Here is a 27943-nt window from a genome sequence, read left to right as displayed (position 1 = left end):
CTTTCATTGAAATCTGTGTTTCAGTGCCATACTCCACATCAAACTTATGCGCCAGAATTTTACCTCCTTGCCCACCACAGGAATCAGAGCAGGCGAGGGACAGACAATGGAAAGGTCTGTTGACCTCAGGCAGGATTTTACAGTTTTGGGATGAGCAGGGCTGTAAAATCTTTGTTTCAGTTTTCTATTTAATTGTCTACGCAATATTCTCTTCTTTCTCTTAAACGTAACATTTCTCCCGGTAAACATCAACTCTCACATCTTCGGGTACTGTTGCCATCTTTAGTTAATATACGTCCCAATGTATCCCACCTAATCTAAATTTACTCCTAAAAAAGGCTCTTTTCTCATCATTACTGGAAGCCTTCGTAGCTTTGGTTTTACCCACAATGATTCATATAAGTCAATGCGTATAAACTTGAGGGATGTTAATCAGGGAATCGTAGGTCATGTGTGCCCCAGTGACTTTTCTGAGGGTCTGTCATGCTTTTGATATATGCACAATGGCCCTGTAGCAATGATGGCTCGTGATAACAATATAGAGTTCTATGACTTAATGATGTTTATTGTTAGAAATGAACTACATTCTTAGGTGAAACGTTACAGAATGAGATACTCCTGCATCTCTCTGCCTTTGAAAGCTTCTCGGCTTCTATCATTAGAGGAGAGAGCCCACATCCAGCAAATTCTCCTGTTTAGGGCAGCACAGTGGTACAGTGATTAGCACTGCTGCTTCACAGCACCAGCGACCCGGATTTGATTCCTGGCTTCGGTTACTGTCTGTGCAGAGTCTGCATGTTCTCCTTGAGTCTGTGTGGGTTTCCTCCAGGTGTTCCAGTTTCCTCCTACAATCCAAAAGACATGCTGCTTAGGTCCATTGGCCATGCTAAATTCTCCCTCAGTGTACCCAACAGGTGCTAGAGTGTGGTGACTACAGGATTTTCAGAGTAACTTCATTGCAGTGTTAATGTAAGCCTACTTTTGACCAATAAATAAACTTTATCTTCAAGTCTTCTCTAAGTGCCAGGTTATGTATAACAATTAGATGAGATCAAAGCTGGGTCGTATTGCAGAGTGTCTCCTGCGTGGTCCAACTATCTGAATCTCATTTTGAGCAGATTAAAAATCCTTTCAATGATGGAAGTGTTGGATGAGTAAGCAGCTCATCATCTGACCATATGCTCCACGGGATCATGAGTTATCTCTTCAATGGATAGCCCTTGTTCTCAAGAATCGATCTCCAGGATGGAACAGCTCGAGGATCTGGGCATGCCCAAGGCTGCACGTGTTGTACTGGATAACATGTCCAAACCTGAATTATGCTTTGTCAGTATTCACTCCGCAGCTGGACATATAGAGAATGAAACCCTCTACAGTTTACACATGCCCCTGGCTGGCCAGCTGGCAACTCCACAGCTTCATGCATGCAATCTATGCAATCTTGGACTTTTAGGAATCTAGCAATGTTCCAAAATCCCCTGGTTTGTTTTGCCTGATGAACCTCGTCTGTGGTGAATGTGACGGCGTGCAAGCCTAAACATTGCATCCATTACCACCTTGATGCAATAGTGCACAGAACAGGACAGAATGTACGCAGCACATCATTGGCATTATGCATAGGATAGTCCAATTAGTGACCCATTCCATCTGTCTTTTCTTGAGTCAGTGAATGTAATCCTGCTCATCCCTGCCCCTTATTTGTCCCTACCCCCTCCAGATTAGAATGCTAGCCATAATTGTTGCATTTGCTTATAACATGTACTCAATTCAATTTTCCAGTTCCTGCCCAGTGTTATATATTGGTAAGGTATCTACTTTTATGGACATACTGTCAAACTTGCAGGTTTCTGAGTTCTTCTGGTGCTTTGGTGTTCAATGTGATGCTTGGCTGGGGCAGAGTTTGGACCTTTTGTTCCTTCCACATATCAACAATAGTTCATTACAGCTTGTTTTAGGCATGAGGAAAGGTTGGATAAACTTGGATTGTTTTCATTGGAAAGACAGAGACTGAAGTGTGATCTAATAGAGGTCTATAAAATTATGAGAGTCACAGATAGGGTGGATAGTCAGAGGCTTTTTTCCAGGGTGGATAGATCAATTACAAGAGGGCATAGGTTCATGGTGAGAGGGGGAAAGTTTAGAGAGATGTGCTTCAAAGTTTTTCACAGAGTGTGGTGGACGCCTAGAACTCATAGCTAGTGGAGGTGCTGGAAGCAGGCACATTAGCAGTGTTCAAGGTATATTTGAGGGGCGGCATGATGGCACAGTAGTTAGACTGTTGCCTCACAGTGCCAGGAACCTGACTTCAATTCCGGCCTCGGGTCACTGTTTGTGTGGAGTTTGCTCATTATCCCTGTGCCTGTTAGGTTGATTGGCCATGATAAATTGACTCTAGCATCAGAGGGATTAGGGGGGTAAATATATGGGGTTACGGGAATAAAACCTGGGTGGGATTGTCGGTGCAGACTTGATGGACTGAATGGCCTCCTTCTACACTGTGGGGATTCTATGATTCTGATAAACGTGTGAACGGGAGGTGAACAGAGGGACAGAAACCGTCTATGGGGTGTAAGTAGTGTGTGTAAATAAGAATTGGTGTAGGCTTGGTGGGCCAAATGGCCTGTTCCTGTGCTGTATCGTTTTTTTTTGTTCTTAGATGCTAATTGTTGTACATGTATCTTTATTTCTGCAAGTTTTTAGAGCCTTGTTCCTCAATCTTGGTCATTTTATTTCAATTAGTCAGTGTCACTCAGGATCTATCCAATCTCTCATTTGATCTCGATATATAGGGCCTTGCTTGGCAAATGTTTTCAGTTTTTAATCATGCAGGATGAACCATATCACTTGGTGAATCAGTTACACAGCATCATGTAACCTTAATATCCCCACTCTTATCACCATGCATTGTATCCAGTTTCACCCACAATGCGCAACTTCAACTATAGCTTATCATATTAACAGTCATAACACATCAAATCATATTATCACCAGCCCCAGCTATATAAACAGGATATTTTAATAAAAACATTTACATTTATTTTCTACAATTTATAATATCTGTAGAGTTTCAGTTCATTGGGATCACCGTTTTCTTAATACTACGAGCTATTTCTCTACGTAGAATATGGATGAAGCTGGCACAATGATCTTATAAATGGAAGAGAGGTAATTGTTCTGAATTAAATCTCTGTTCAAATAAAGTTGTCTCTTGAAACAGGAGCAGAAAGAGGAAGCACCTTGCTTTCATAGAATCTTAAATGCAGAAGGAAGCCATTCAGCCCATCAAGTCTGCACCGACCACAATCCCACCCAAGCCCTATTTCCATAACTCCGTCCATTTACCCCGTTAGTCCCTCTGACACTAAAGGGCAATTTTAGCATGGACAATCTACCTAATCCACACATCTTTGGACTTGGGAGGAAACCGGAGCACCCGGAGGAAATGCACACAGACACAGTGGGAATGTGCACACACCACACAGACAGTGACCCAAACCTGGGTCCTTGGTGCTATGAGGTAGCAGTGCTAACCACTATGCCATCGCGCCACCCGTTCCTTGAGGAGCTCAGTGATCCCTACCATAACAAGGAAGAGAGTAAATTAAATCAGAGTGCTAGTTTATCAAATCACAGTGAGGCTAGTACTGCTGCCTCACAGCACCAGGGGCCTGGGTTCTATTCTGGCCTTGGGTGAATGTCTCTGCAGAATTTATATGTTCTGCCCATGTCTGCACGGGCAGACTTCCATTGAGTGCTCCGGATTTCTCCCACAGTCCAAAGATTTGCAGGTTAGGTGGATTGGCCATGCTAAATTACTCCTTAGTGTTCAAATTTGTGGATTAAACAGGGTAAATGAGTGGAGATATGGGGATAGGGTGAGAGAGCAGGTCTGGGTAAAATGGCCTTTCGGAGATTTGGTGCAGACTCGATGGGCTGAATGGCCTCCTTGGGCACTGTAGGGATTCTATGACCTCGGTCTGCTTTTGAAACTGAAACTAAAATGTATAAAAGATTGTCTGTTTCCCCATTCATGGTATTGAAAATGTGGCTCAGCAAAGTCAAGCTCTTCCCAGTCCCACCTCTCCTGGTGGATAACTTGAAAGAAATATAAGGCAGTCAAACACCTAACAGCAAGAAGCTGATAACTACAAGGTGACGTTATGGGGGAAAATGAATCTTTAGATGTGAGTACTGATCAAATTAAGAGTAATGAGATTGTTCAATGATAAAACCTAAACATATCCATTGTATTAAAGGCAGATTGAATGGCCATTTTTCCAAAGAGAGGAATAATGGTGTTGCTCTGATGCACACATGGTGCTTCTAACACCTTATTCTAGCAAACACAATCATGAATCTCTCAGAAAATTCAATACTTAGGTGTCAGGTAACAAAATTTACATCTCCTGTGTATGTTTTGCTGTGAATCGGAATTGATTTAAGCTTTTTCTTTGAAAGCAGCAAGATGCCAAATTTTTATTCCCGAAACATTGAACTGAAATAAAATGCAATAGGCTTGATTTAGTGTCAAAATTTCACTTGGGTGCTTTACACTACATCAGTTTTTTTGTCATAGTTGTGATGCATCGTGCAGAATGCAGTTGAATTATTTGCTCACTTGTCCAGTTAGTGTGCCTCCTTCCTGGTTGGTGGATGGTTCACTCAACAAAGAGCAGTTAATGTTATATCAAGCACTTGTGCACCAATGACCTCTAGCAAACATGTTCAATTCTTTGATTCACAGACTAAATCTGGCCTTAAATGTTTAACCATGATCACAAAGGTAATTTAGTAACTCGTGGCCCATTAGCCAATTCTGCCTCATGTGTCTGTCTCTTTGCTCAGAAAGATCGGCTGGTCCATAAAATCTCTCAGCTACTTGGATAAATTCATTGAACTGAAATATGATACCTATAAATCCAAGATACATGATGGGTAGGAGATGGCAAGAAAGGAGATTTTTCTTTGTAATATTATGCCTTTTTTCATTACATCATGGCACACATCTGATTCAGTTGTTGAGTTTAAAGCAAAAAAAAAGGCCCTTTGGCCCATCATGTTTGCTTCGACTCTCAAGCACCCCATAGAGTCATAGATATATACAGCAAGAAAATAGGCCCTTCGGCCCAACCTGTCCATGCCAACCAGGTTTCCTAAACTAAACTAGTCCCGTTTGCTTGCATTTGGCCCATATCCTCCTAAACCTTTCCCATCCATGTACCTGTCCAATGTCTTTTAAATATTGTAATTGTACCCACCTCCTCTGACAGTTCATTTCATTTACTACCTTTCCATCCATATAGTACCTATCTACTCTCATCCCATTTTCCAGCACTTGATCAGTAGCCTTGGAAGCCAAGGCATTTCAGTGCTCATTTAAATGCTTCTTAGATGTTGTGAGAGTTCCCACCAGAAAAAAGCCCAATATATTTTCATCATCAAAATCTCAGAGTTTGGATTTTGCAAAAGCTTTTCCCACCTTCGGGCATATTTGGGCTCAGAACAGTAAAGGATGGATAATGGAACATTATCTGTTTTCACTGTAAAGGATGGATAATGGAAAATGGTTTGTTTTCATCCCAAAAAAAATTAACAAATCAGAGTCAGGCATGTTCTTTTGCAAGTACCTCTTCCCCCAACTGTTTCTCCATTAAATACTGGGATCATTCAATCCATGATATTTAAGAAGTCCCTAAAATGTATTATTGCATGGAATGTGAACATCACTGGCAAAGTCCACGATAACAGTAAAGAAATAATTGTATCGTTTCAAATCAGAGCGGTGTGAGGCTTAGTTTGGAACCTGCAGCTGGTGGTGTTCCTCTACATGTGCTGCCCTTGCCTGTCTAGGTGGTAGAGGTGGCGGGTTTGGGAGTTGCTGTCAAAGGAGCCTTGGTAAGTTGCTGCAGTGCATCTTGTAAATGATATATGCACTGCTGCTATTGTGCATAGGTGGTGGAGAGAGTGAATATTTAAGATGGTGGAGTGGCTGCCTTATTGTGGCTGGTGCCAAGCTTCTTGAACGTTGTTGGAGTTTCGGTCATTCAGGCAAATGCGGTGTCTTCCATCACGCTTCTGACTTAGAACCATAGAAAAATTACAGCACAGAAGAAGACCATTTGGCTCATCTTCTTCATGTCAGCCTGAGGACCCTATCTAATCCCACCTTCCTGTATCCAGTTCACAGCCATGTACATTACTGCACTTGAAGTGCAGATCTAGGTACTTTTAAAAAGAGTTTAAGGTCTCTGCCTCCACCACAAATTCAAGCAGTGAATTCCAGACACCCACCACCCCCTGCATAAAAAAGTTCTTCCTCATAAACCTAGTGCCTACTACACCTATTGCCACTTATCTTAAAGTGTCCTGGTACAAGACGAAGGTTCTCCATCAAGGGAAATAATTGTATCCTGTCCACTCTATTTCTTCCCCTTATAACTTTGTGCACCTCCCCTTGTGCCTTGTAAATCATGGACAGGCTCTGGCGAGTCAGGAGGTGAGTTACTTACCACAGGATTTCCAGCCTCTGATCTTGATTATGTCTGATCAGTTATCTGTGAACCTACTAAATTACTCAACTGCAATACAAACATACTGCAGGGTCATTTTGAGTATATGTTTGATTGTATTCCTTTTGGAGATAAGAGACTCATACTTGAATTTCCTTTATGCCTGTCAAATTTTGGAAACTACTTCTCAGTCTGCCTCTTTTGAAATTGGATACATTGCCTGGAGGCAGAAGAGAGAAATAAATCATGGACTATAAAATCAGCGACAAACCATTGTGTAAGGGTAAATATTCAACCAACTGATGTTCAATGCAAGTTGTTTTGCAGTTTACCGCTGTAGCTATTACCTTATTAATGACTTTTATTTTTCTCTCTTCTGAAAAACAGTAGCTATCTATTGAAAATCAACATCATGCCATTTATTTTGTTCACTTAGCCATTCATTGTATAATAAATCTACTTGACAGTTTATAACCGAAGCCTTGTTCTAATGAACTGTTTATTCCATCATTTTCCATAGTTCAGAGAAATTATCTGAGGACGTATGCTATAACCAGAAAATCCCAATGCAGTAACAAGGTTTTATAGTTGTATTTGTGATCATGCTATGAATTGCTTAGATATTGAGCAGATAAAAGCAGAATCTGCACTCCCAGAAATGACGCTGAACCAGAGATGGTTCTCTAGACTAAAAGCTCAAAATACAGATAAAAAAATGTTTGACTTCAACTTGTTTCTTTTCTTGGGATGTGGATAATGTTGGCAATGCTATTTGAAAAGACTCGGGCTGCGATCTTACTTGCCATTCACGCCACACTCCCACTGCAGCGAGATCAGAGAATTCGGCCAAATCTCCGTTCGATACAGCGGGGTGGGAAAATCCCATGAGCGTGAACGGTGATAAGGTTCCGGCCTTAGGGTGGGATTCTCTCTTCTTGCCTGCCATGGGTTTGGTGGCGGGTGGGAGAATCCAGCAGGAGCCAATAAGTTGGAGACCCGCATCTGACGAATGCTCATCAAGACTGGAATCTCCCCATGCCTTCCAATCTTGTGTCACACCGGCAGGGAAATTATGTCAGCCCCAAATCTGTTTGAAAATGAGTGGTGTGCACAAGTTGGGCCTCAGTTAGCTTGAAACTTCAAGGTGAGTCTACCTGCCATAGCGCTGCGTGACTCCTGTTGCACTGGATGTCACTTTTTTTATTCATTCGTGGGACGTGGGTGTGGTTGGCTGGCCAGCATTTATTGCCCATCTCTAGTTGCCCTTGTTCAGAGGACAGTTGAGAGTCAACCATATTGCTGGGACTGAATGGTTTGTGTCCTTCAGCTCCATTGTCTTTATGGGCAGCACTATGCTGCAGGACTCAAGAATCCTCCACCTTGACCAACTCTGATCAATACTGCACCAGGGGTTGAGGACTACAGGCTCTTCTGTTCTCAACGCCTGACACCATTTTCTGTACAGGTAGCACTGTGCTGCGACATGCATACAACCTCCACTTTGCCTAACTCGAAGTTCGACTACGAATGGGATGTGAGGTGAGGGTGGGGTTGATGAAGACAAAGGGGGAATGGGATGGTGGGCTGTGCAAGCGCTGGCAAGGGAAGGGCAAACAAAAGGCAGGCAATGGAGAAGGAGGGCTGTGCAAGGGTGAGGGGCAAGAACAAGGAGGGTGTGACAGCAAAAGGCAAGGAGATGGAAGTTGGTGAACAATATAAGGCAGAGCGAATAGTCAGGGGCAGGAAACTGAACCCCAACAAGGGGTTCAAAAGGACATCTCATTGTTTAATGTAAAAACCTGAAAGAGTGAGGCGGGGCTGGGGGGGCGGGAATCATTATTATAGCACATTAGGAAGGGATCACATGAATACTCTGAAGTTGGGGATGGTGTGGTTGGAGATGGTCACTGATGTCCTTAGTCCTCTTTGGAAAGGGTCCAGTGAATAGTTGCACTGAGTTTGACATCATATACATGTTTATCTCGCAGTGGTATACTACCACAATAGAGCGACGATGACTAAACCAAGAGATAAGAGGATTCCAAAGTATAAATTCACAACACCTCCAGTTGACCAGCAAATGATTGAGAAATAATGCAATTTATTTCCAGGGATAGCATACCCATTCACGAGAAGAGACACCACTACGCCTTGGAGCAGCCCCAACCTCTGGCCTGACAAAGGAGTCCCGCTCAGGGTCAGAAGCACCCTTGGTTGTCATGCTGCTGAATTGGATCTGGGCACAGGCAGGTGGTGAACAGCTGAACACCCTTGAAGTGAGGAGGCTCCCAGGCTGTTCCACTGATGTTCATCTTCCCTGTGAATACTAGAGTGTCGCGGCCTGACTCCTACAGGAGACGGTGCATCTGGAGTGAGGTCAAACGGCCTCATCCCCTGTCGTCTACATCCTAATGGTGTCCACTAGTGCCTGTGGCCATGGATTGCAGCTTCAAGCTCAAAACTGACAAGACCTGTTGGACCAAGGTTTCCATAGTGGTCATCCCAAAGGAGGGGACACTGTCCTCCCCAGAAAAGTTGACTATAACCTCCACGAATACAGGGCATACCAGGACCTTGGTCAGCTCTCCCCCATCTGGGCTCGTTCAAGTCTGTTGTGTGGCAGCTCAGTCTGTACAAAAGTGAAGAAAAGCATGGTGATGAGAGGGGATGGGGAAGAGGTTGGCTGAAATGCACTTGGGTGGTGAGGCCCCCCCATCTCCCCCAACCCCGAGAAGAGCTAAAAGATGGAGTTTGAGCGTTGATATGTATCACCCGTTAATGGATGTGTGAGATCTGTGAAGAGAGTTGGCATATGATTACATGATAAGAGTTAGATGTTGGAGAGGGTTGAAGGATATCTTACCCTCGTGGAGTAGATGAGATCATTCATCCTCTTCCTGCGCTGCATGGCATTTCAGGCAGGGTTGCCAGTCACGCTGACCTCTTGGGCGACAGCCTCCCAGGCTGAAGAGGTGACACTGGGATGCTTTTGGAGCCATCCCATAGTTAGACAACATGCCTCTGCATCTGGAATCCTCAAATCAAGGCCTTCAAGGGGCTGGTGGTTAGAGACCATAAAGTGTAGGAGCAGAAATATAGTTGGTACGGTGGCACAGTGGTTAACGCTGCTGCCTCACAGCAGGAGGGACCCAGGTTTGATTCTGGCCTTGGGTGACTGTCTGCGTGGAGTTGCACTTTCTCCCTGTGTCGACGTGGGTTTCTTCCAGTTGCTCCAGTTTCCTCCCTCAATCTAAAGATGTGCAGGTTAGGTGGATTGGCTGCACTAAATTGCCCCGTAGAGTCCACAGATGTGTAGGTTAGGTAGATCGACCGTGCTAAGTGCATAGGTTTTTGAGGATGGGATGGGGAATGGGCCTGGTTAAGGTGCTCTTTCAGCGAATCGGTGCTGAATGGCCTCTTTTTGCTCTGTGGCGATTCTATAATTTCATGATGCTATGAAGTAGGCTGGGAGCTTTCCTATTCTGGGGGGGCGGGGGGGAAGGTGCAGGTGGCGGGTGACATCTTTAGCCTTATCATGAAGTCAGGTGGGCTGGTGAGAGTGCAATGAATGTGTTGGACTGGCATTCAAATATGGCATCCTGATCTCTGAACCCCCCGCTACTGACAGCAGACAGATAAATTATCTCCTGATCTGCCAGGTGACATTCACTTGTGCATAATTAATAAGGTTCTGAGCATAAAATTCCGACCAGCAGGGAATGGTGCTTCCAAAACTGCCCTCCGCTGCACTTGGCAAACAAAATTGGAAAGTTCTGCCTTTGATTTTTAGCTCCAGGTTTATACATGCAGAATTCTACAAATTTGTCTCAGACAAATAGAAGAACATACCCACTAAAATAAATTAATAACTGCCCCATAGCCCAAGAAGTTCATTCTTCCGACTGGATTATATGTAAATTTGTCTGCTGTTGTGTACCTCAAATTGCTTGATTTTATCAAGCTCTGAACCGCCACAGACAAACTTCCGATAAGAAAAATCTCTGGATTTTCTCCAACAAGCGTAATCTTTCATTAAAAAAAGTATTATCAGTTATACCGCATAAACAATGTCCTTTGATTCTAAGGTGCAAAGCCACTGTTGTGTGTAATTGTCTCTACATACACTGATCACAATATTCTTAAACTTCATTCATAGGCAGATATTTTTCCAAGTACTATTAAAATATTTTACTAAAATATCAACGCACCTTGAGTTAATTTGTAGGAAGGATTTTTTTTTGGTTTTACACCAATTTTGTAATATTGAAGGGGCTGATACATTTGTTCCTTAATAATACTAATTTGAACAGGCTAAGTGGCAGGGCAAGCTCAGATAGATTTCTTGGAACACAGATACATGTGTAAGATATTAATTCCATGACATAATTTCTAAATGTGGACATCGGGTTAGAACTATATTTGTGCTGCCCTTCCATTCTGTTGTTCAAGGTCGCCTTCAATACTTCATGTTGCTGAAGGGTTGCATGCTCTTGTTGCATTTGATATTGAAGGACAGTTAGCTGTTCTTTAAATTGTTCATTTCCTTGTTGACCTCTTGCAAACTTACGTTACACTTCAGCCCCTTACACACCTTATACACCTATGACTGCCTGGCTAAATTCCGTTCCAACTTCACTTTCAAGTTTGCTGAAATAGTATAAGTTTAAAGTTTACTTCTTAGTATCACAAGTAGGCTTACGTTAAAACTACGATGAGGTTACTGTGAAAATCCCCCAGTCAACACACTCCGGTGCCTGCATAGGCACACCGAGGAAGAACTTAGCATAGTCAACGTACCTAACTAGCACATCTTTCAGACTGTGGGGGGAAACCGGAGTACCCGGAAGAAACCCACGCAGACGCAGGGAGAACGCTCAGACTCCGCACAGACAGTGACCCAAGGCTGGAATTGAACCCAGGTCCCTGGCACTGTGAGGCAGCAGTGCTAACCACTGTGCCATTGTGCCACCACATAAGATAAGATATAAAACACATACCAACCAACTCAAGAACAGCTTCTTCCCTGCTATCATATGAATGGTCCTTTCATGTGTTCCGCTGATCTTTCTCTTCACCCTACCTATAACTGCAACACTGTTTTCTGCACCCTATCCTTTTACTCCCCCTCTATGTACTCTTTAACGGTATGTTTTATCTGTCTAGTGTACAAGAAATAATACTTCTCACTGTACCCCATTACATGTGATAATAAAAAATCATATCAAATTCAGTCCATTGTTTTGTTGCTGCTGGTTTCAGTGTACCTTTTTCTGAAGTAGTTTTCAACATTTCTTGTATAATCCCATGTTTTTCCAGGGTCACATATTGATTCTTCAGATCCTTTCAAGGCAAAACTTCTTTGAGTACATCTTCTGCCTGCCATTTTACTTGGCTGTCTATCTGGTTGAGTTTTTCAAACTCCCTTTTCAACTTTCAACAATGGAATTCAGAATTATTATTTCCTCCTTGTGCTTTTCTGGCGATACATCCTGAATTTGCACATGATTAAGATTTTCAATTCTTGCATTCATCTAAACATTCTGCTTCTTTCAAAATCTCTTTGAGCCTTTGAGGCACCTCAGCAATTTATTTGTTCAAATCTTGAACAGTTTGGTTCATTGAAAAGTATACGTTATTGCGTGCTTTCAAAGGAAAATACCCAGCTTGAATCTTGTGTTTCAAATCTTCCAATTCAGCTTTGATCAGATATTTTAGGTCAATTCCTAGCTTTTATTCTCCCTCCCCCCCCCCCCGATTATGAGATTGGTTATCATTTTGGTTTCATTATTAACGAGGTCTGCCTCCAATGAAGTCCTTGCATGGTTTGTGTCCCGCCCGCTATGATTCCTGTGGCAAGTGGGATGGGGAACTTCTGCAGAGGATGTTTGGGCAGTGCAAGGGTTAATGTGGGACTGGGAAGCATTACGGCAGCAGTTCTGCCCATAGTATGACGTAAAGAGAGATATTAGTCTGAGTGGTAGACGAACAGAAGTCAGCATGGAGACAACACCCATGCCAAACTGTACCTTTGGATGTATTTAGCAATGCATTGTTAATAAATCCTTAATGTTTAACCATACAAACCTCTAGATGTCTCAGTGAGACACCAAACAACATGGTGGCAGGGAAGGGTGGACCTTCTCCAGTGGAGCAACAGTGTTCAAAGATTGTTTGATCATTTCTGAATACACTTCATAAGAATGAAGTCTGGCTCCAATTAAGCAACTTCCTGGGGGAATCAGAAGATTAGTGGCCAGTGACTCACTGCTTCTGCCTTGGGAAATCCCACTGCAGAGTTGGGGGCGGGGGGAAATGAACATTCCTGTCTGGAAGGTATCCAGCTGGGAAAAAAAAGGTTAGGTTTTGGGAATGGAGAATGGCTTTAGGTTGGTTCTGGGAGAATGAAGTAGCACTTAAAAGACAGTATAAAGTATAATGGTGGGACTTTTGACTATGTGTGGCATAGGGATTTTGGTCATTTTAGAAGTCAAAAGTGCGATGTTCCTGTTATTTAAAGTATAAGATGCTGATTAAACAGTAGTTAGCCATTTTGTTTAGTTTGTTTGCCGTATCACAAGTCTTAAAACTCATATTCTTAACATGCGCTTCTTTTAGCCAGATACAGGAAATGTATCTTTTTAAATTATTGTTCTCCACAATATAATGCTTTCATTATTATTGAAACTTACATATCAAAGGCCATAACATGACTCCGTAACACTGAGACACTAACAAGAAAGAAGTGTAGAATGATCAGCTGTGATCCAAGACATCATTACACTGTCAAAGGAGACACGTTGAAACACCTTCCCTCAATTAGGCAACCAACATGTCAAATCACTGGCCTGAATCAGTCTTGAAATATAAAACTGAGTTTTCAAACAGCAGAAAGAAGGTGAAAAATTGCAGCATACTTGTTTCAAAACAAAGATATTGCAGTGAGCAACAATTTCTTGAGTTCATATCACATGACATGCTAAGCAGCGCTTTGAATACTGAGAACCACTGTTCAGAAAGGAAAGACTGGCCTTGTTGGGGTTCAGACTGTGACCAGGGCTCCAAAAGTCAGATTATAAGAGATTACAAAAATTAGTTTGACATTTCTTAAATGTAAGTTAAGGGGTGATTTTATTGAGGTTTTCACAAAGTTGAAAGGAGTTCATAAATAAATCGAAGCAAAGACCTATTCAGCCCTCATTAACATATACTTGCTCCCAGTCAAATGATGCCTTGATTTTAAAATTCTCTTTCCTCTTTTCAAATCCCTCCATGGCATCCCCTCTCATCTTCTCTTTAATCTCTTCAAGGCATACAATCATAGAATCATAGAGGTTTACAGCATGGAAACAGGACCTTTGGTCCATCATGTCCATTGCGCCCAGTTTTTACCACTAAGCTATCCCCATTGCCCACATTTGGCCCATATCTCTTATACCCATCTTACTCATGTAACTGTCTAAATGCTTTTTAAAAGACAAAATTGTACCCACCTCTGGCAGCTTGTTCTAAACACTCACCACCCTCTGTGCGAAAACATTGCCCCTCTGTACGCTTTTGTATCTCTCCCCTCTCATCTTAAAGCTATGCCTTCTAGTTTTAGACTCCCTTACTTTTGGGAAAAGATATTGACTATCTAACTGATCTATGCCCCTCATTATTTTATAGACCTCTATAAGATCACTCTTCAGCCTTCTCCGCTCCAGGGAAAAAAGTCCCAGTCCATCCAACCTCACCTTATAGCTCAAACCATCAAGTCCCGGTAACATCCTATGAAATCTTTTCTGCACTCTTTCTAGTTTAATAATATCCTGCCTGTAATAGGGTGACCAGTACTGTGCACAGGATTCCAAGTGTCAACCGAGAGACTTGCACTCTTTCAGCTTCTAGTGTAGCTCTGACTTAATACCCTCCGCTACTAAAGTGCCGAACTCTATAAGTCTTTTCTGGACTCTTTCTGCCTCTCCTAATCTTCTTCCTTTTGAGATGCTCCTTACAGCCATTTTGTGGCCCACCCTAATATTTCTTGTGCTGCTATGTGTCATATTTTATTTGATAATGTTCCTGTCAAACACTTTGGAATGTTCTGCCATGTTGAAAGCATTGTACAAACACAGGTTACTGTCGTTGTTGTCATATATTTTCATGATTTGATCATAATTATGCCCTGAATTTTTCAGTTGCTGCGCGTACACCTGCCTGGGTAGGCCTGGAAGTGAATGTAAACTCTGCTCCCACCATCTGGTTGTCTGATTAACAGCAACCCAACGTGAAAGGGTTGAGAACCCAACACTAATGGGGGTGGGTGGGGGAACAGAACAGGGTGGGTGTCCCAAGGAGTCAGCTGAAGGCAGGGGACAGCTGGTGGAGAAAGTGTTAAGAAGATACAAGGGGAAGGAAGCTGTGAAGATCATGAGGAGGAGCTTTGGAAGTTTGTGTTGTGGCTGGAGCAATTAAATATTTTCCATTGGATTCAAAGACAGAAACAACTTGTGCGTGGACTCGAGTAATGTCGTTCAGAGGCCCAAGCCGCAAAACATAGAACATAGAACACTACAGCACAAACAGGCTCTTCGGCCCACAAGTTGTGCCGATCATATCCCTACCTACCAGCCCTATCTATAACCTTCAATCCCATTAAATCCCATGTACTCATCCAGAAATCTCTTAAAAGACCCCAACGAGTTTGTCTCCATCACCACCAACGGCAGCCGATTCCACTCATTCACCACCCTCTGAGTGAAAAACTTACCCCTAACATCTCCTCTGTACCTACTCCCCAGCTGTGGCCATTCCATGCAGAAGTGAGCATGGAATGGCCACGGACAAGTCAGCCCTTTGTTAATCAGATGACGGCTTGCAGACATTCATGCAAGCAGTAAATGATTGCAGTGAGATAATCTGAAGACCAGAGGAGGCCTCCACATGTCAACAAGGAAACATGGGCAGATGTGGTAGCGTTAGTCAGCAGCTGTGGGTGCAGAGTGAGAAGCTGTTGAATAAACTTCAGTCTTCAAAGGTGAGTAAGGAAGCCACTTTGCACCTTGACTGAGTATTTATGTGTAGGCCTGCATTTGGAGGGGGCTGGAAGGGGTTAGGCAACCAAAGCCAGTTGCCTAATTGTTCTGTGCCCTAACAGGCTGCTTGGCACCAGACAGGATGGTAGGCATGGTTTGAAGGAAGTAGTCCTGCAATGCAGTGCACATTACCCAACATAAAGTGTACCTTTAAAATGTTACTACCAAAAAACTGCATTAAAAATGAATTGTTCACCTGGTAAATATCTTTTTTTTAATGGTTTTCATTTGCACATTTCCATGGCTAAGCTAACAAGTAAAAACATTGAAGTAGTTAAACAGAGACACTCACCTTCTAATATATTAGTTCACTTCTGCCTGTCAAAACTGAAGAAGCTTTTGTGACCTGCTATTACATGTTCTTGCACCTCTTCATTACGTGAATAAAGCTTTTTGAAGCTTTTATTCCAGAATCATTTTCTTTTTGCTTTGCTATATTGCAATGGATGATGTACATCTGGATTAACAATTGAGACTGAAGTCTGAATATTATTGTGTTGGAAGACCTTTCCCTTTTATATGTTTGCAGTTTTATCTATACTACCTAGTGATGTGGTGGGTGAGATAACTAATGGCTGCATATAATGCCACCACTGGTCCTGAATGGAGATGATTGGGCAGATCCCTCATCAATAATGGTTGGAGATTATACGATTGCAGGTGGCAAGGTGGTTTGCATTTTCTTCTTTTTATCATCAATACCCCTTAAAATTTATCCCTCACCGTGGGGAAACAAGTGTTCTCTGCCCACCCTACCTAGGCACCTCATAATTTTAGTACACCTCAATTATGTCACCACATTGCCTCCTCTGTTCTAAGGAAAGCAACCCTAACCTATCCAATCTCTCCTCATGGCTGCAATTTTCAAGCCCTGGCAATATACTTGTAAACCTCCTCTGCATTCTGTCCAGAGCAATGATGCCCTTCCTGTAATGTGGTGACCAGAACTGTAGCTAAAACTCCAGATGTAGCCTAATCAGCATTTTATACACCTCCATCATTACATCCCCGCTCATCCAATAAAGGGAAGCATTCCATATTCTTTCATGACCTGCCACCTTCACAAACCTGTTGGAAAAGCACTCCAAGCTCTCTCACTTCCTCAACTCCTCTCAATACTTTCCCAATTATTAAGTATTCCCTTTGTTTGCCCTCCCCAAATGCATTCCCTCTCACTTTTCCAGTTTGGATTCCATTTGCCACTTCCCTGCCCACTCAGTCAAACTATTACACATATAAATATGTGACATATTTAATTACATTAATTAAAATCTATTTGTCACTTTTAGATGCATCACAGTATCCAATGTATTTATGTATCTCAGAATTATAGAATAATTAGGGCACAGAAAGAAGCCATTTGGTCTAATGTGTTTGCACTGGCTCTCCAAAACAACATCATGACTTAGTACTATTCCCCTGGCTTTTTCCCACACCCCTATACATTGTTTCTATTCAAGTAATCAGCCTGCTTGATTGTCTCTAATATCCAGGTCATCAATATGTTTTCCTGAGCATTATTGCACCATCCTTAGGCACTCCTGCCGTCAAGATGTGATTTGGGAAACTCATTATACAAGTTCCCGGTTCCTACAGTAGCACTGTGGGGCATGACACACCAGTGTCAAATAAAAGTAATGCCTTTTGACTGAAGCTAATTTTGCACTTGGTGTCTCTCCGTCAAGGCAATGAGACGTAAGAGGCTGATGTCGAGCCTTAATGCTCCAACATAATTTGTTTTGTAATTTGTGGCACTGGTACTTACCGGGTGTATTTAAAAGGCGTGACTTCTTGCAGTAGTAGGCCACTTTCTGTTCACAGTAGTCCATGCTATTAATCATGGCCCGGAGCTGTTCCATGCTGGCATTATAGTTAAACTGCACGAGATGGGGTTTTTCTGCAGTGGAACCTTGTACTTTGGTTAGCTCAGTGTTGTTGTGCTGAATCACAGTCCAGGTTTTGTCCTCTGATTTTTTTTAAGAAATAAAAAACAATAAATGCACATTATGGCAATGGCATACAAACAGGAACAATAATTGATTTGCAATGCAATCTGGGAAAGCTTTTTCCCTGCCGGTGTAATTTTCCTGCAACTAACATTTGATCTTGAAGATGCACTATCATGGCTCAGAGTTAATGGTAGTAATTCCAGTGAAAAGTCAGCATCATCATCAAAACTCCCCTGAAATGGTGAGCAGCTTCAGGGAGTCTACACATGCATAGAATAACACAGGCACTCAGAAGTTGTTGTCAATCATTCTGTTTCTCCAGAGGTAACAGTTCAGCCTCTCTTCCCCAGATCAATCAATGGGAAATCTTTGAATTTTTTGCCTTATGCTGTTAATCATAGAATCCCGACTTTGCAGAATGGGGCCATTTGACCCATCAAACCTGCACTGACAATAATCCCACCCACACCCAATCCCCATAACCCCCCCCCCGCATATTAAGGGGCAATTCTGCATGGCCAATCCACCTAACCTGCACATCTTTGGACTGTGGGAGGAAACCGGAGCACCCGGAGGAAACCCAGCAGACACAAGGAGAACATGCAAACTCCACAAAGTCACCCAGGGCCAGAATCAAGCCCAGGTCCCTGGTGTTGTGAGGCAGCAGTGCTAACCACTGTGACGATGAGCCACCCCCCACTGTAAAAATGCTTGTTGAATGAGGTGTGACTGAGTTTGTAATGACGTACTCTGTTCATAGTTAATGCTGTATCTTCACTGGTCATAAAAAGCTAATTTTATATGAGTGGAATGTCGATGTTCCACATATCTTTTAAATAAAATATATTGGGTGGAATTCCTTGGTCTCCCAGCTGTGTGTTTTGCGACAGTGGGAGGCAAAGTGCCATTTGCGGGTGGCGGGATTCTCCAGTCCCGCTGCTGTCAATGGAATTTTCCATTGAAGCCACTCCACACTGCTAGGAAACCCAAGGGTGGGGGTCTGCTGCTGCCAGGACCAAAGAATCCCACTACCAGGGAGGATCTGGAGAGTCCTGCCCATTGTTTAAAGTTTGCATCTGTTTCTTGCAAGCTTCTATTTTAATTGAGTCATAATCTGTTCCTTAGGATTACAAAAAAAATGTTGAAAAGAGGGACATGTTGCCGAAGCTTTTCATCTTGTACTCATCAGGACAAACACAAGAATGCCAAATTTCAAATGACCCCAACAATTTATACTTTAGGAGAAAAGGATGCTGATTGGGTTGGCATGTTGACTTTGATTGGCTGAGGCATTGCTGTGGGGAAAGCAAAATTGGAAATCTTGCGTTTGTCCTGATGAATGCAAAAAAAATTACTTTGATAGTATGTCTCTCTTTCTAGCAATATCCAATCATAAACATTTATCACCCTATCTGAAGATATAAATTAAAAGTAAAGAGATTCAGTGTTTTTAACTTCCTGATTTGCTGCCTATGAGAATACTTTAATATATTTGTCTATAGCTTGTTTGCTGTCATTACTGCAGCACCATGAGTGCAGATCTTTGTGGGCAGCTTTCTTCGAGGTCAGCCGCAAACACTGTAACATTGTCGCTAACTGCAAAATCCAGGCCACCGTCTTATATTTGTGACTTTTTGAGTGCAGGAAGATAAAAAAGAAATGAAAATCAAATTAAGGGCAGCACAATGGCACAGTGGTTAGCACTGCTGCCTTACAGTGCTAGAGACCTGAGTTCAATTCCGGCCTCAGTTCACTGTCTGTGTGGAGTTTGCACATTCTCTCCGTGTCTTCATGGTTTTCCTCCGGGTGCTTGATTTCCTTCAACATCCAAAGATGTGCGGATTAGGTTGATTGGCCGTGTTAAGTTGACCCTAGTGTCAGGAAAATAGCCGGGTAAATATGTGGAGTTATGGGAATAGAGCCGGGATGGGATTGTGGTCAGTGCAGACTTGATGGGCCAAATGGCCTCCTTCTGCACTGTAGAGATTCTATGATTCTATGGGCTGTATAAACCTAAATACCTACTTGTGAATGTGTTTCTTTATTGGGAATAGAGAGATCAACTTTAAAGTGCAACAATTGATGACAAATAAGTTGTTGCAGTCGTACCCTTTGCTTTGTCTCATCTGAGTAGCTGGTTCCTTCTCTAACATGAAAGGTAGCACCAAAGATGCTCACTCTGCCCATATTCAAATTCTTCCAGGGGTTACAATTTTCACAATCAAATTGCATGAACATGTAACTAAATGCATATGATTTACAGCCAATGACTAAATGAAATTTAAAGGTTTGAAGTTTATTTATCAGTGACATAAGTAGGCTTTCATAAACACTGCAGTGAAGTTACTGTGAAAATCCCTAAGTCACTACACTCCAGCGCCAGTTCAGGAACATTGAAGGAGAATTTAGCATGACCTAAACAGTACAGCTAGAATTCTCCCAACCCACCCGCTACTGGAATTCTAGCGGGGGGTTTGCGGAGAATGTGAAATGCCATCGATGGTCAGGTGGAATTTTCGGCTTTTAGAACAGTGCGGCCAGAGAATTCTGCCCTATATCTTGCAGACTGTGGGGTAAAACCAGTGCACTTGGAGGAACCCAAGCAGACAGGGGAAGAACGTGCAATCTCCACAGAGACAATCACCCAACCTGGGAATCGAACATGGGTCCCTGGCGCTGTGACACTGTGCCACCTCAGGTGTTTTTAACTGATGTATTGATGGCAATTCTGCTGATAGCACATAACATGACGTTCAGGCTCCTCGCAGGTACAATCGCTGAGTAACAGCTTTGGGCGTGTAAGCACTTTGGGAAATATACTATGAGAGAGAGTGTTAATTTCACTCATGCCCCATCATAGTAAGATCAAGCAGCTTACAAAATCATTCCCTCATTCTTATATAAATAAAAGGTTGCCTTATTCAACCCATTTGCAATTCATACAACATTTGACAGATTTGCTAAAAATGAATTACTGTGTGCAATCAGTGGCCTTTTGGGAAGAAAATCTGCCGTCCTTACCCTATCTGACTCCAATTCCACATCAATGGGATTTATTATTAACTGCCTCTTGAAGTAGCCTAGCCAGACACTCATTGTACTATTATCTTCGAAGGGCAATGACGGCCAAAAATATTGTTGACCTTATCTGCAAAACCCACTTCACGAGAATTAGTAAAATGAATCATGCTAGCACGATAATGTCATCAGACAAAATAACCGGGTTCAACGTTTGCATTACATTTTTCCATTTTTTTCATTGTTGTCAATGCTGCTATGCTTTCTGAATTTTTTTTATTCTTTACAGTGAGATTCAGGACCAGGAAGTAAGACATTTTTCTCACTTCTTGGCATCTGGTAACAACAAAGAAAAGGACAAAAAAAAGTACAGCACAGGAACAGGCCCTATGGTCATCCAAGTCCGTGCCGATCATGATGCCCAAACTGAGCTAAAAAAAAGTACCTTCTGTCCTTACTCGGACCTTATCCCTTTATTCCCTCCCTATTCATGTACCCATCCGGATGCCTCTTGGATGTTGCTAATGTGCTTGTTTCCACCACCCCCTCTGGCAGCACATTCCAGGCGCCCATCACTTCAATGCACAATGCACTTCAGAAGCAGGATAGGGCTCTTGTCACCGTCTAAATAATTATTTCTGAAGAGCAATTATCTCTGCGGCTGTGGCAGTGTGATATTCCCACTTCCCGTTCAAATCTACAAGAAGGCCCATTGTGGACTGCAGACTCAAACTGACTATTGACATGGGCAGATGAATGGCCCATAATTCAATATCCTTTGAGTGGCTTAGAGCTGTCGAGGTGGAGGAGCTGTCTCTATCCAGGTTTGCTAGATTCACCTTCACCTCCCACAAATGGAAATGCAGTGTATACACCACCTGGAGTCAAAGTTGAGATTTTAGAAGCTAAAGACATTTAGGAATCATGAGGCACTTCTTACCTGACTTTAAAACTGCGTTAGGAAATCAAAAGTATATATTTTTTGCAAGTAGCTATGATCTAAAACTCTGATCAAAGTTGTGAAGCAAAAGAGTATTCTGGGAACCAGGGAACCAGAAATCATAGAATCCCTACAGTGCGGAAGGAGGCCATTTGACCCATCAAGTCTGCATTGATTCTTTAACAGAGCATCTTATCCAGGCCCTATCCACGAAACCTCATGTATTTACTCCACCAGTTCCCCTAACCTGTACATCTTGGGACACGAAAGGACAATTGAGCATGGCCAATCAACCTAACCTGCAATCTTTTGGATTGTGGGAGAAAACCAGAGCGTCTGGAGGAAATTCACGCGGAGACAGGGAGAACATGCAAACTCCAAACAGACAATCACCCCGGGCCAGAATTGAACCCAAGTCCCTGCTGATCACTGTGCCACCCTGGAAATGCACAACTTGCCACTCAGGAACTGGAAGAACAAGAAAGGTAATTAAGGAGTGATTTAGTGATCCTACTTTCGCAGTGAGTTGAAAAATTGATGCTACAATGTGATAATACTGTCTCCCATCAGACTCCCTGTGAGCGCTGCTTCCTACTGGCAATATGGTTGTAGCCCTGATCTTAAATCCAAGAGTTGTGGAGAGTCATATTTCCCTCCCAACCTCTACCCAAGAACATGATTCTGTCTTTCTCCTTCAGAAGCTGATTGTCACATCTTCCATTTCAGACCGATGTCTTAACAGCTCCATAAAACTGATCTTTGTCTTGCAAAAAAAGATTATAACAAAGAATAAAACTCTTCAGGGGGGTGGGACAAAATGCTTTGCCTGTTTCATGGTTTTTGACTCCCTTATATGTTCTGATTTATTGACTTTTTAAAGCAAAAATTATGTAAAGCAGCTCACCTGTCATGTTGCAGTACACAAGGAGTGCTCCCACTGGACCACTGCCATCTGGATCAATGGAGAAGAAGCCTGATGTATTCCCTTTGTGTTTGTAAGCTTCACATGACTGTTCATGCACAGCTGCAATAAGGCAGACAAGATAAAAGGGGTTCTTTCAGTCTAAGCATTTGACAATGTAATAAAACCAGGATGTTACAAACATTCTGTCGCACATCGAGAGCAAACGCTGGAGCAAAATACCATGAAATCTGAAATAAAAGAAGAGATGTATCAGATTGTATTTGTGCAATGATAAACAAAGTTAATGGGCAGAGCTTGCCCATGGATATTGGGGCCTTGATGTCAGGACCAAATGGGGGCCCCAAATCCACACTTACTGGGAGCAAAGCCAATTCCTGACCTCCAAATTCCCCATCTCCATTTTTGCCACCCTATTAAGGTTGGTTAGTTGGCTCCTGAAGCTGCCAATCTAATCAAAAGGTCACAGCCCTACAACCTGGGCTACCCCAACAATGGGAAGTAGGCACTGCCATAGTGAGGGCCTCTTCTGCCATGGCACCCCACTTTTGGGAGATGGAATCTCTGCCACTGAAGACTCCACTCCCACCTTCCCTCACCATTTGATCCCTGTAACTCCCCTCCACATCAATTCCCCGCACCCCTCCCACCCTCCAAGCCTGCATGAAAGCCACTTCAATGGGAAATGCCAGTCAGCTTGAAAACTCACCCTGATTGGAGCTCTGGGATGGAATTCTCCAATCCCGCTGTCAATGAGAACAGAGGATCTGGAACTCAGCCAAATCTCCATTCACAACAGCAGGACTGGGGAATTCCAGCCACAGGTGAGGGTCAGAGAATCTGGTTCTGAGTTACTGAAGATGACGGCCCACTTCTAGTTAGTGGGCAGTCGAGCTAGATACTGCCTGCCGCTGGGAAACTCTCTCGGTGTGGTGGCGAAGGGAATGCATTGGGAAGTCACGGCTATTTTCTCAGCCATCCCACATTCAAACCTGCCATCCTGGGGTTGGAAAATTTCATGCCAACATTTCAAATACGTTTGTTCTGTGAGCGAAATGTTCCATAATATTAATTAAACCTTAATTTCAAAAGATAAATGACATTTGGAAGAAGAGAACAAAAACAGACCTCTAGGAGATGATTTAATAACTTTTATTAATTACAAAAACTTTCGATAGAGTTAATGGGGAAAGATTATTTCAGGTTTAGAAGGCTTGTCAGTTGAAAATGATTCATAAGTCAGTAAGGAGAGAATAGAGGATCAATTTATTTGTGCAGAACATGGAATTAAGAGGCTGAGATGGAGACAATTTTACTCATTGGAATTCAGAAGAATGAGGGGAGATTTTATAGATACATATAGATTCTGAAAGGAATAGATAAGATAGAAGCAGGGAGGTTGTTTTCACTGGCAGATGAAACTAGAACTAGGGGGCATGGACTAAAAATAAGGGGGAGCAAGTTTAGGACTGAGTTGAGGAGGAACTTCTTCATCCAAAGGTTTATGAATCTATGGAATTCCCTGCCCTGTGAAGCAGTTGAGGCTACCTCATTGAGTGTTTTTAAGGTAAAGATATATAGATTTTTGAACAGTAAAGGAATTAAGAGTTATGGTGAGCAGGCGGTTAAGTGGAACTAAGTCCACGAAAAGATCAGCCATAGTCTTACTGAATGGCGGAGCAGGCTCGAGGGGCCAGATGGCCTACTCCTGCTCCTAGTTCTTCTGTTCTTATTCTTGGATTAAATGGATGAAACAGAGAAAGGTATCAGCGATGGAGAGTCACAAAATTGGCTTTGGCTTGTCCGAGCAAAGTGCCAGCAAGGGCAGAATGGACCAAATGACCTTCTGTGTCAGAAACTTTGGTGCATCGATGAACCTATCTTTTAATCTTGAAAATGAGCTTGAAGTTGACAAGCGAAGAATGAAGATTCAAAGTTTACACAGAGATGGAATTGTTTGGTTGGAAGATTATAGCATCATAAATGTGTGTGACTTGTAACTGCCCCTCAAGGGAAGTTAGGAATGGGCAATAAATAAAGGATCAGGCCATGACATCTATATCCCATGAACAAATAAAAGAAAATTAATGGAACAAATTCTCCTCAGGAGCATGACCTAGGAAATACGGCAAACAAGATAGATTAGCAAGAGTAGCTCTTTCAGTAGATTAAGAGTTGGGTAAATGTGGTGATTGTCCCTTTAAGGATCAATTTGCATGGCAAAGGTTACATGGCGCAGGAACCAATTGGAGAGCAGAGTGGGTTAAGTGTGGGCTTCTGTACTCAGAGTTATCACAGGAGCTTTTTGCAGCCAAGAGGCAGCAAGCCTTTGTACAGTTTTAACTTGTAAATAAAAAAGTGTGTTTTCCCAAAACTGATGAATGAACACCTTTACAAGAAAGTTGTCTGGTGGGGAAGGGGATGGGTGGTGGTAAAGGAGCAATTAGAGATGGGGGGACATGAAGGGAAAGTGTCTTTTTTTGTTCTTGGGCCACGTCCATCTGATTCTGGCGGAGGTAGGAGCGGGTAGTCTATAACCAAGGAAATGCCTTCACACACAGAAAAATAGAATAACCATAAGAGGTGAAACACAGTAAATGAATTAACCTATGGCAGGATTAGAAGGCACAATGATCAGCCTCAAGAAAAACATGAGACATCAGATCATTGAATCCTTCCAGTGCAGAAGGAGGCCATTTGGCCCATCATCACTGACAACAATACCACTCAGGTCCTACCCCATAACCTCAAGTAACACTGCAGCATCACAGCACCAGAGATTCCCAGCTTGGGTCACTATCTGGATTGCCTATGCTAAGTTCTCCTTTGGTGTACCCAAACAGGTGCCAGCGTGTGACGACTAGGGGATTTTCACAGTAACTTCATTGCAGTGTTAATGTAAGCCTACTTGTGGCGCAAATAAAATTAAATTTATTTACCTTGCTAGTGCCCCTGACACTAAGGGGTAAATTGGCACGGCCAATCAACTTAATCTGCGCATCTTTGGATAGTGGGAGGAAACTGGAGCGCCCAGAGGAAACCCATGCAGACATGGGGAGAATGTGCAGACTCCACAAAGTCACACAAGGCCAGAATTGAATGCAGGTCCCTGGTGCTGTGAGGCAGCAATACTAACCATCATGCCACCATTCCACCCATGATGGGGGGCAGGATTTTTTCTTATTGATGAACTCCTTCACAAAGAGAGTAGATCATGATCTGGTTGGGAACAGAATTGGTGACTTTTGGCATCGATGTAGAAAAAGACTGGAAAATATCCACAATTTTCTTTTATGTATGCGGAGGAAGGGAGGAATGAGAATACTTTCTGTCGAGAGATGTTGGCCAGTGCTCAATAACAGAGTTATGGAGATGGATGAATATTCTCGGAGATTTATTTGGTTTCCTTCAGCAACCAGTGAATATTAAAACAGAGCTTTCCCTCAGCAGATTTAATAGGTCATGAAAAGTTCATGCTCAAGTTGATTTTAGACTTGACAAGATAAGTAGTTCCATCTAACTCACACCTTCCTACACTAGTAGAAAGTTACACATTGGTGTGTTGAACATTATTACAACCACACATTCATAGAAGTGAATAAATAATTTAAAATACGAAAAAGTTTAAACTCTGTACAAATAAGAGGCTGCCAGAGTAAGATGTCTTAATTTGGCAGCACTTTACCATAAAAATTCATTGTTTAAAAGGAGATGTTGACATAGTTATACTCACAATTATGGCAGGTAGCTCCTTTATAATCAGTCCCTGCACAGTCACAGTAAAATGTGCTCCAGGATTGCGAGCATTCTCCTCCATGCTCACAGTAATTTGGTAAACATCTAGAGCACAAAAAAAGGAAGTGACTAAATAAATGTGCCCCAACAACGACAACTTTCCTTCAAATAGCTCCTTTAACGTAGTTTTCACCAGAAAGATGGAGGCTGAGGAGAGATTCGATAGAGGTCTACAAAATTATGAGAAGGGTGGATAGTCAGAGAATTTTCCCAGGGTGGAAGTGTCAATTACAAGGGGGCACAGGTTCAAGGTGAGAGGGGGAAAGTTCAAGGGAGACGCGCAAGGGAAGGTTTTCATTCAGAGAGTGGTGAGTGCCTAGAATATGCTGCCAGAGGTGTTGGTGGAAGCAGGCACATTTAAGAGGCATCTGGATGTGTACATGAATAGGGAGGGAATAGAAGGGTATGGGCTGAATAAGGTTTTTTTTCCAGTTTAGTTAAGGTACCATGATCGACATGGGCTTGGAGGGTTGAGGGGCAGTTCCTGTGCTGTGCTTTTTTTGTTGTTCTTTGCTCTAAATGCCCCAAAACGCCTCACAGGAGCATCATCAGCAAGAGATTTGCAACCTAAGGAGATATTTGGAGAGATGACCAAACCTTGGACAAGTAGGTAGGTTTAAAGGAGACCTTCAAAGGAGGAGAGGGATGGGGAAGTGTGGAGAGGTCGAGAGAGAGAAGTCAAGAGCTTCACCTCAGTGTTGGCTGCGAAGGACATGGCAATCCATGGTGCGGACAACTCAATCAAACCTGATTGGAATTCATGTATGGCAACAGAAGTCGTTACTGAGGCTGCTTCCAGACAAGTTGAAGGATGGTTCAGTTTTGAATTGCAATGGGGCTGGAGAATGGGCAGTGGGTGCATCAGCAGGAGCAGCACAGGGGTCAAATCATCATATTCACTGGCATGCAACTGTGTGCAAATGCTAAACAGCCTGAGAGGCAGAATGGGCAGGAAACTGGACATTTCCTTTCCTGAGGAGGCTAACAGTACACACCTAGAGGGATGGGGGTGAGGTGGGGGAGGGCGGAGGGTGCAATCATGGAACAGGAATCAGCAACAGACCAGAATATTTTTGAGGGGCCAGGAGGAACACTCTAGCTCATCCTGATCCCAATAAAAATGAAAGCAAAATTGAAGGATTGACCAGACGTGGAGTTGCCTGCATTGGTCACTTTAAGTTAGTTAGAGCCAACTGGGACACTCTCACAGAATTTTCCAGCCATGCTCACCCCAAAGCTGCAAAATCCCGCCTGAGATCAATGGACCTTTTCATGGTCCTCTCCAACCGCTATGATTCCTGTGGCTGGCGGGACAGGAAAACTCTCCCCTATGTTAATGTAAAATTCCTGCCTGTTACAATCATGAATACTCAGTTGAGTCTTTCTGCTGGGTTGAACATCTCGACAAGAAGTCTCACAACACCAGGTTAAAGTCCAACAGGATTATTTGGTAGCACAAAGCCACTAGCTTTCAGAACGCGGCACCTTCATCAGGTAAATGGGAGTTCTGTTCACAAACAGGGCATACAAACAGCTGTTGAAAATCTCAACAGCTTTCTGAATACAGTGCACAGCAGATGAGAACTAAGTAACCCATGTAAGGGTCACTATCAGGAAAGCTGTGGAGGTAACCCTGATTTTCTTTCATTCTTTCAAGCAATGTTGGCAACACACACAAGATCAGCATTTGATACCCATTCCTAATTGCCCCAATACTGAATGGCTTCTAGACTACT

The 27943-nt window shown here is 42.8% G+C and overlaps 1 protein-coding gene across 1 annotated transcript in view; it reads right to left on the bottom strand.

Annotated features, from left to right (window-relative positions):
- LOC145350299 (contactin-associated protein-like 5) overlaps window positions 1-27943 on the bottom strand; it is a 644548-nt gene that overhangs the window by 279188 nt on the left and 337417 nt on the right. Inside the window, exons 11-13 of the mRNA XM_080199493.1 lie at window positions 26146-26252; window positions 22395-22514; window positions 17349-17549 (exon numbers count right to left, since the gene is read on the bottom strand). Of these exons, the coding sequence (XP_080055619.1) occupies window positions 17349-17549; window positions 22395-22514; window positions 26146-26252 (428 nt within the window). The remainder of the gene's footprint in view (window positions 1-17348; window positions 17550-22394; window positions 22515-26145; window positions 26253-27943) is intronic.

The sequence above is a fragment of the Carcharhinus amblyrhynchos genome, chromosome 11 (assembly GCF_965287045.1).
Source record: "Carcharhinus amblyrhynchos chromosome 11, sCarAmb.v2.hapA, whole genome shotgun sequence".
In the NCBI taxonomy this organism is placed as follows: Eukaryota; Metazoa; Chordata; class Chondrichthyes; order Carcharhiniformes; family Carcharhinidae; genus Carcharhinus; species Carcharhinus amblyrhynchos.
Note: the sequence above shows the minus strand (reverse complement) of the source record. Positions and strands in the feature narration are given on the sequence as shown.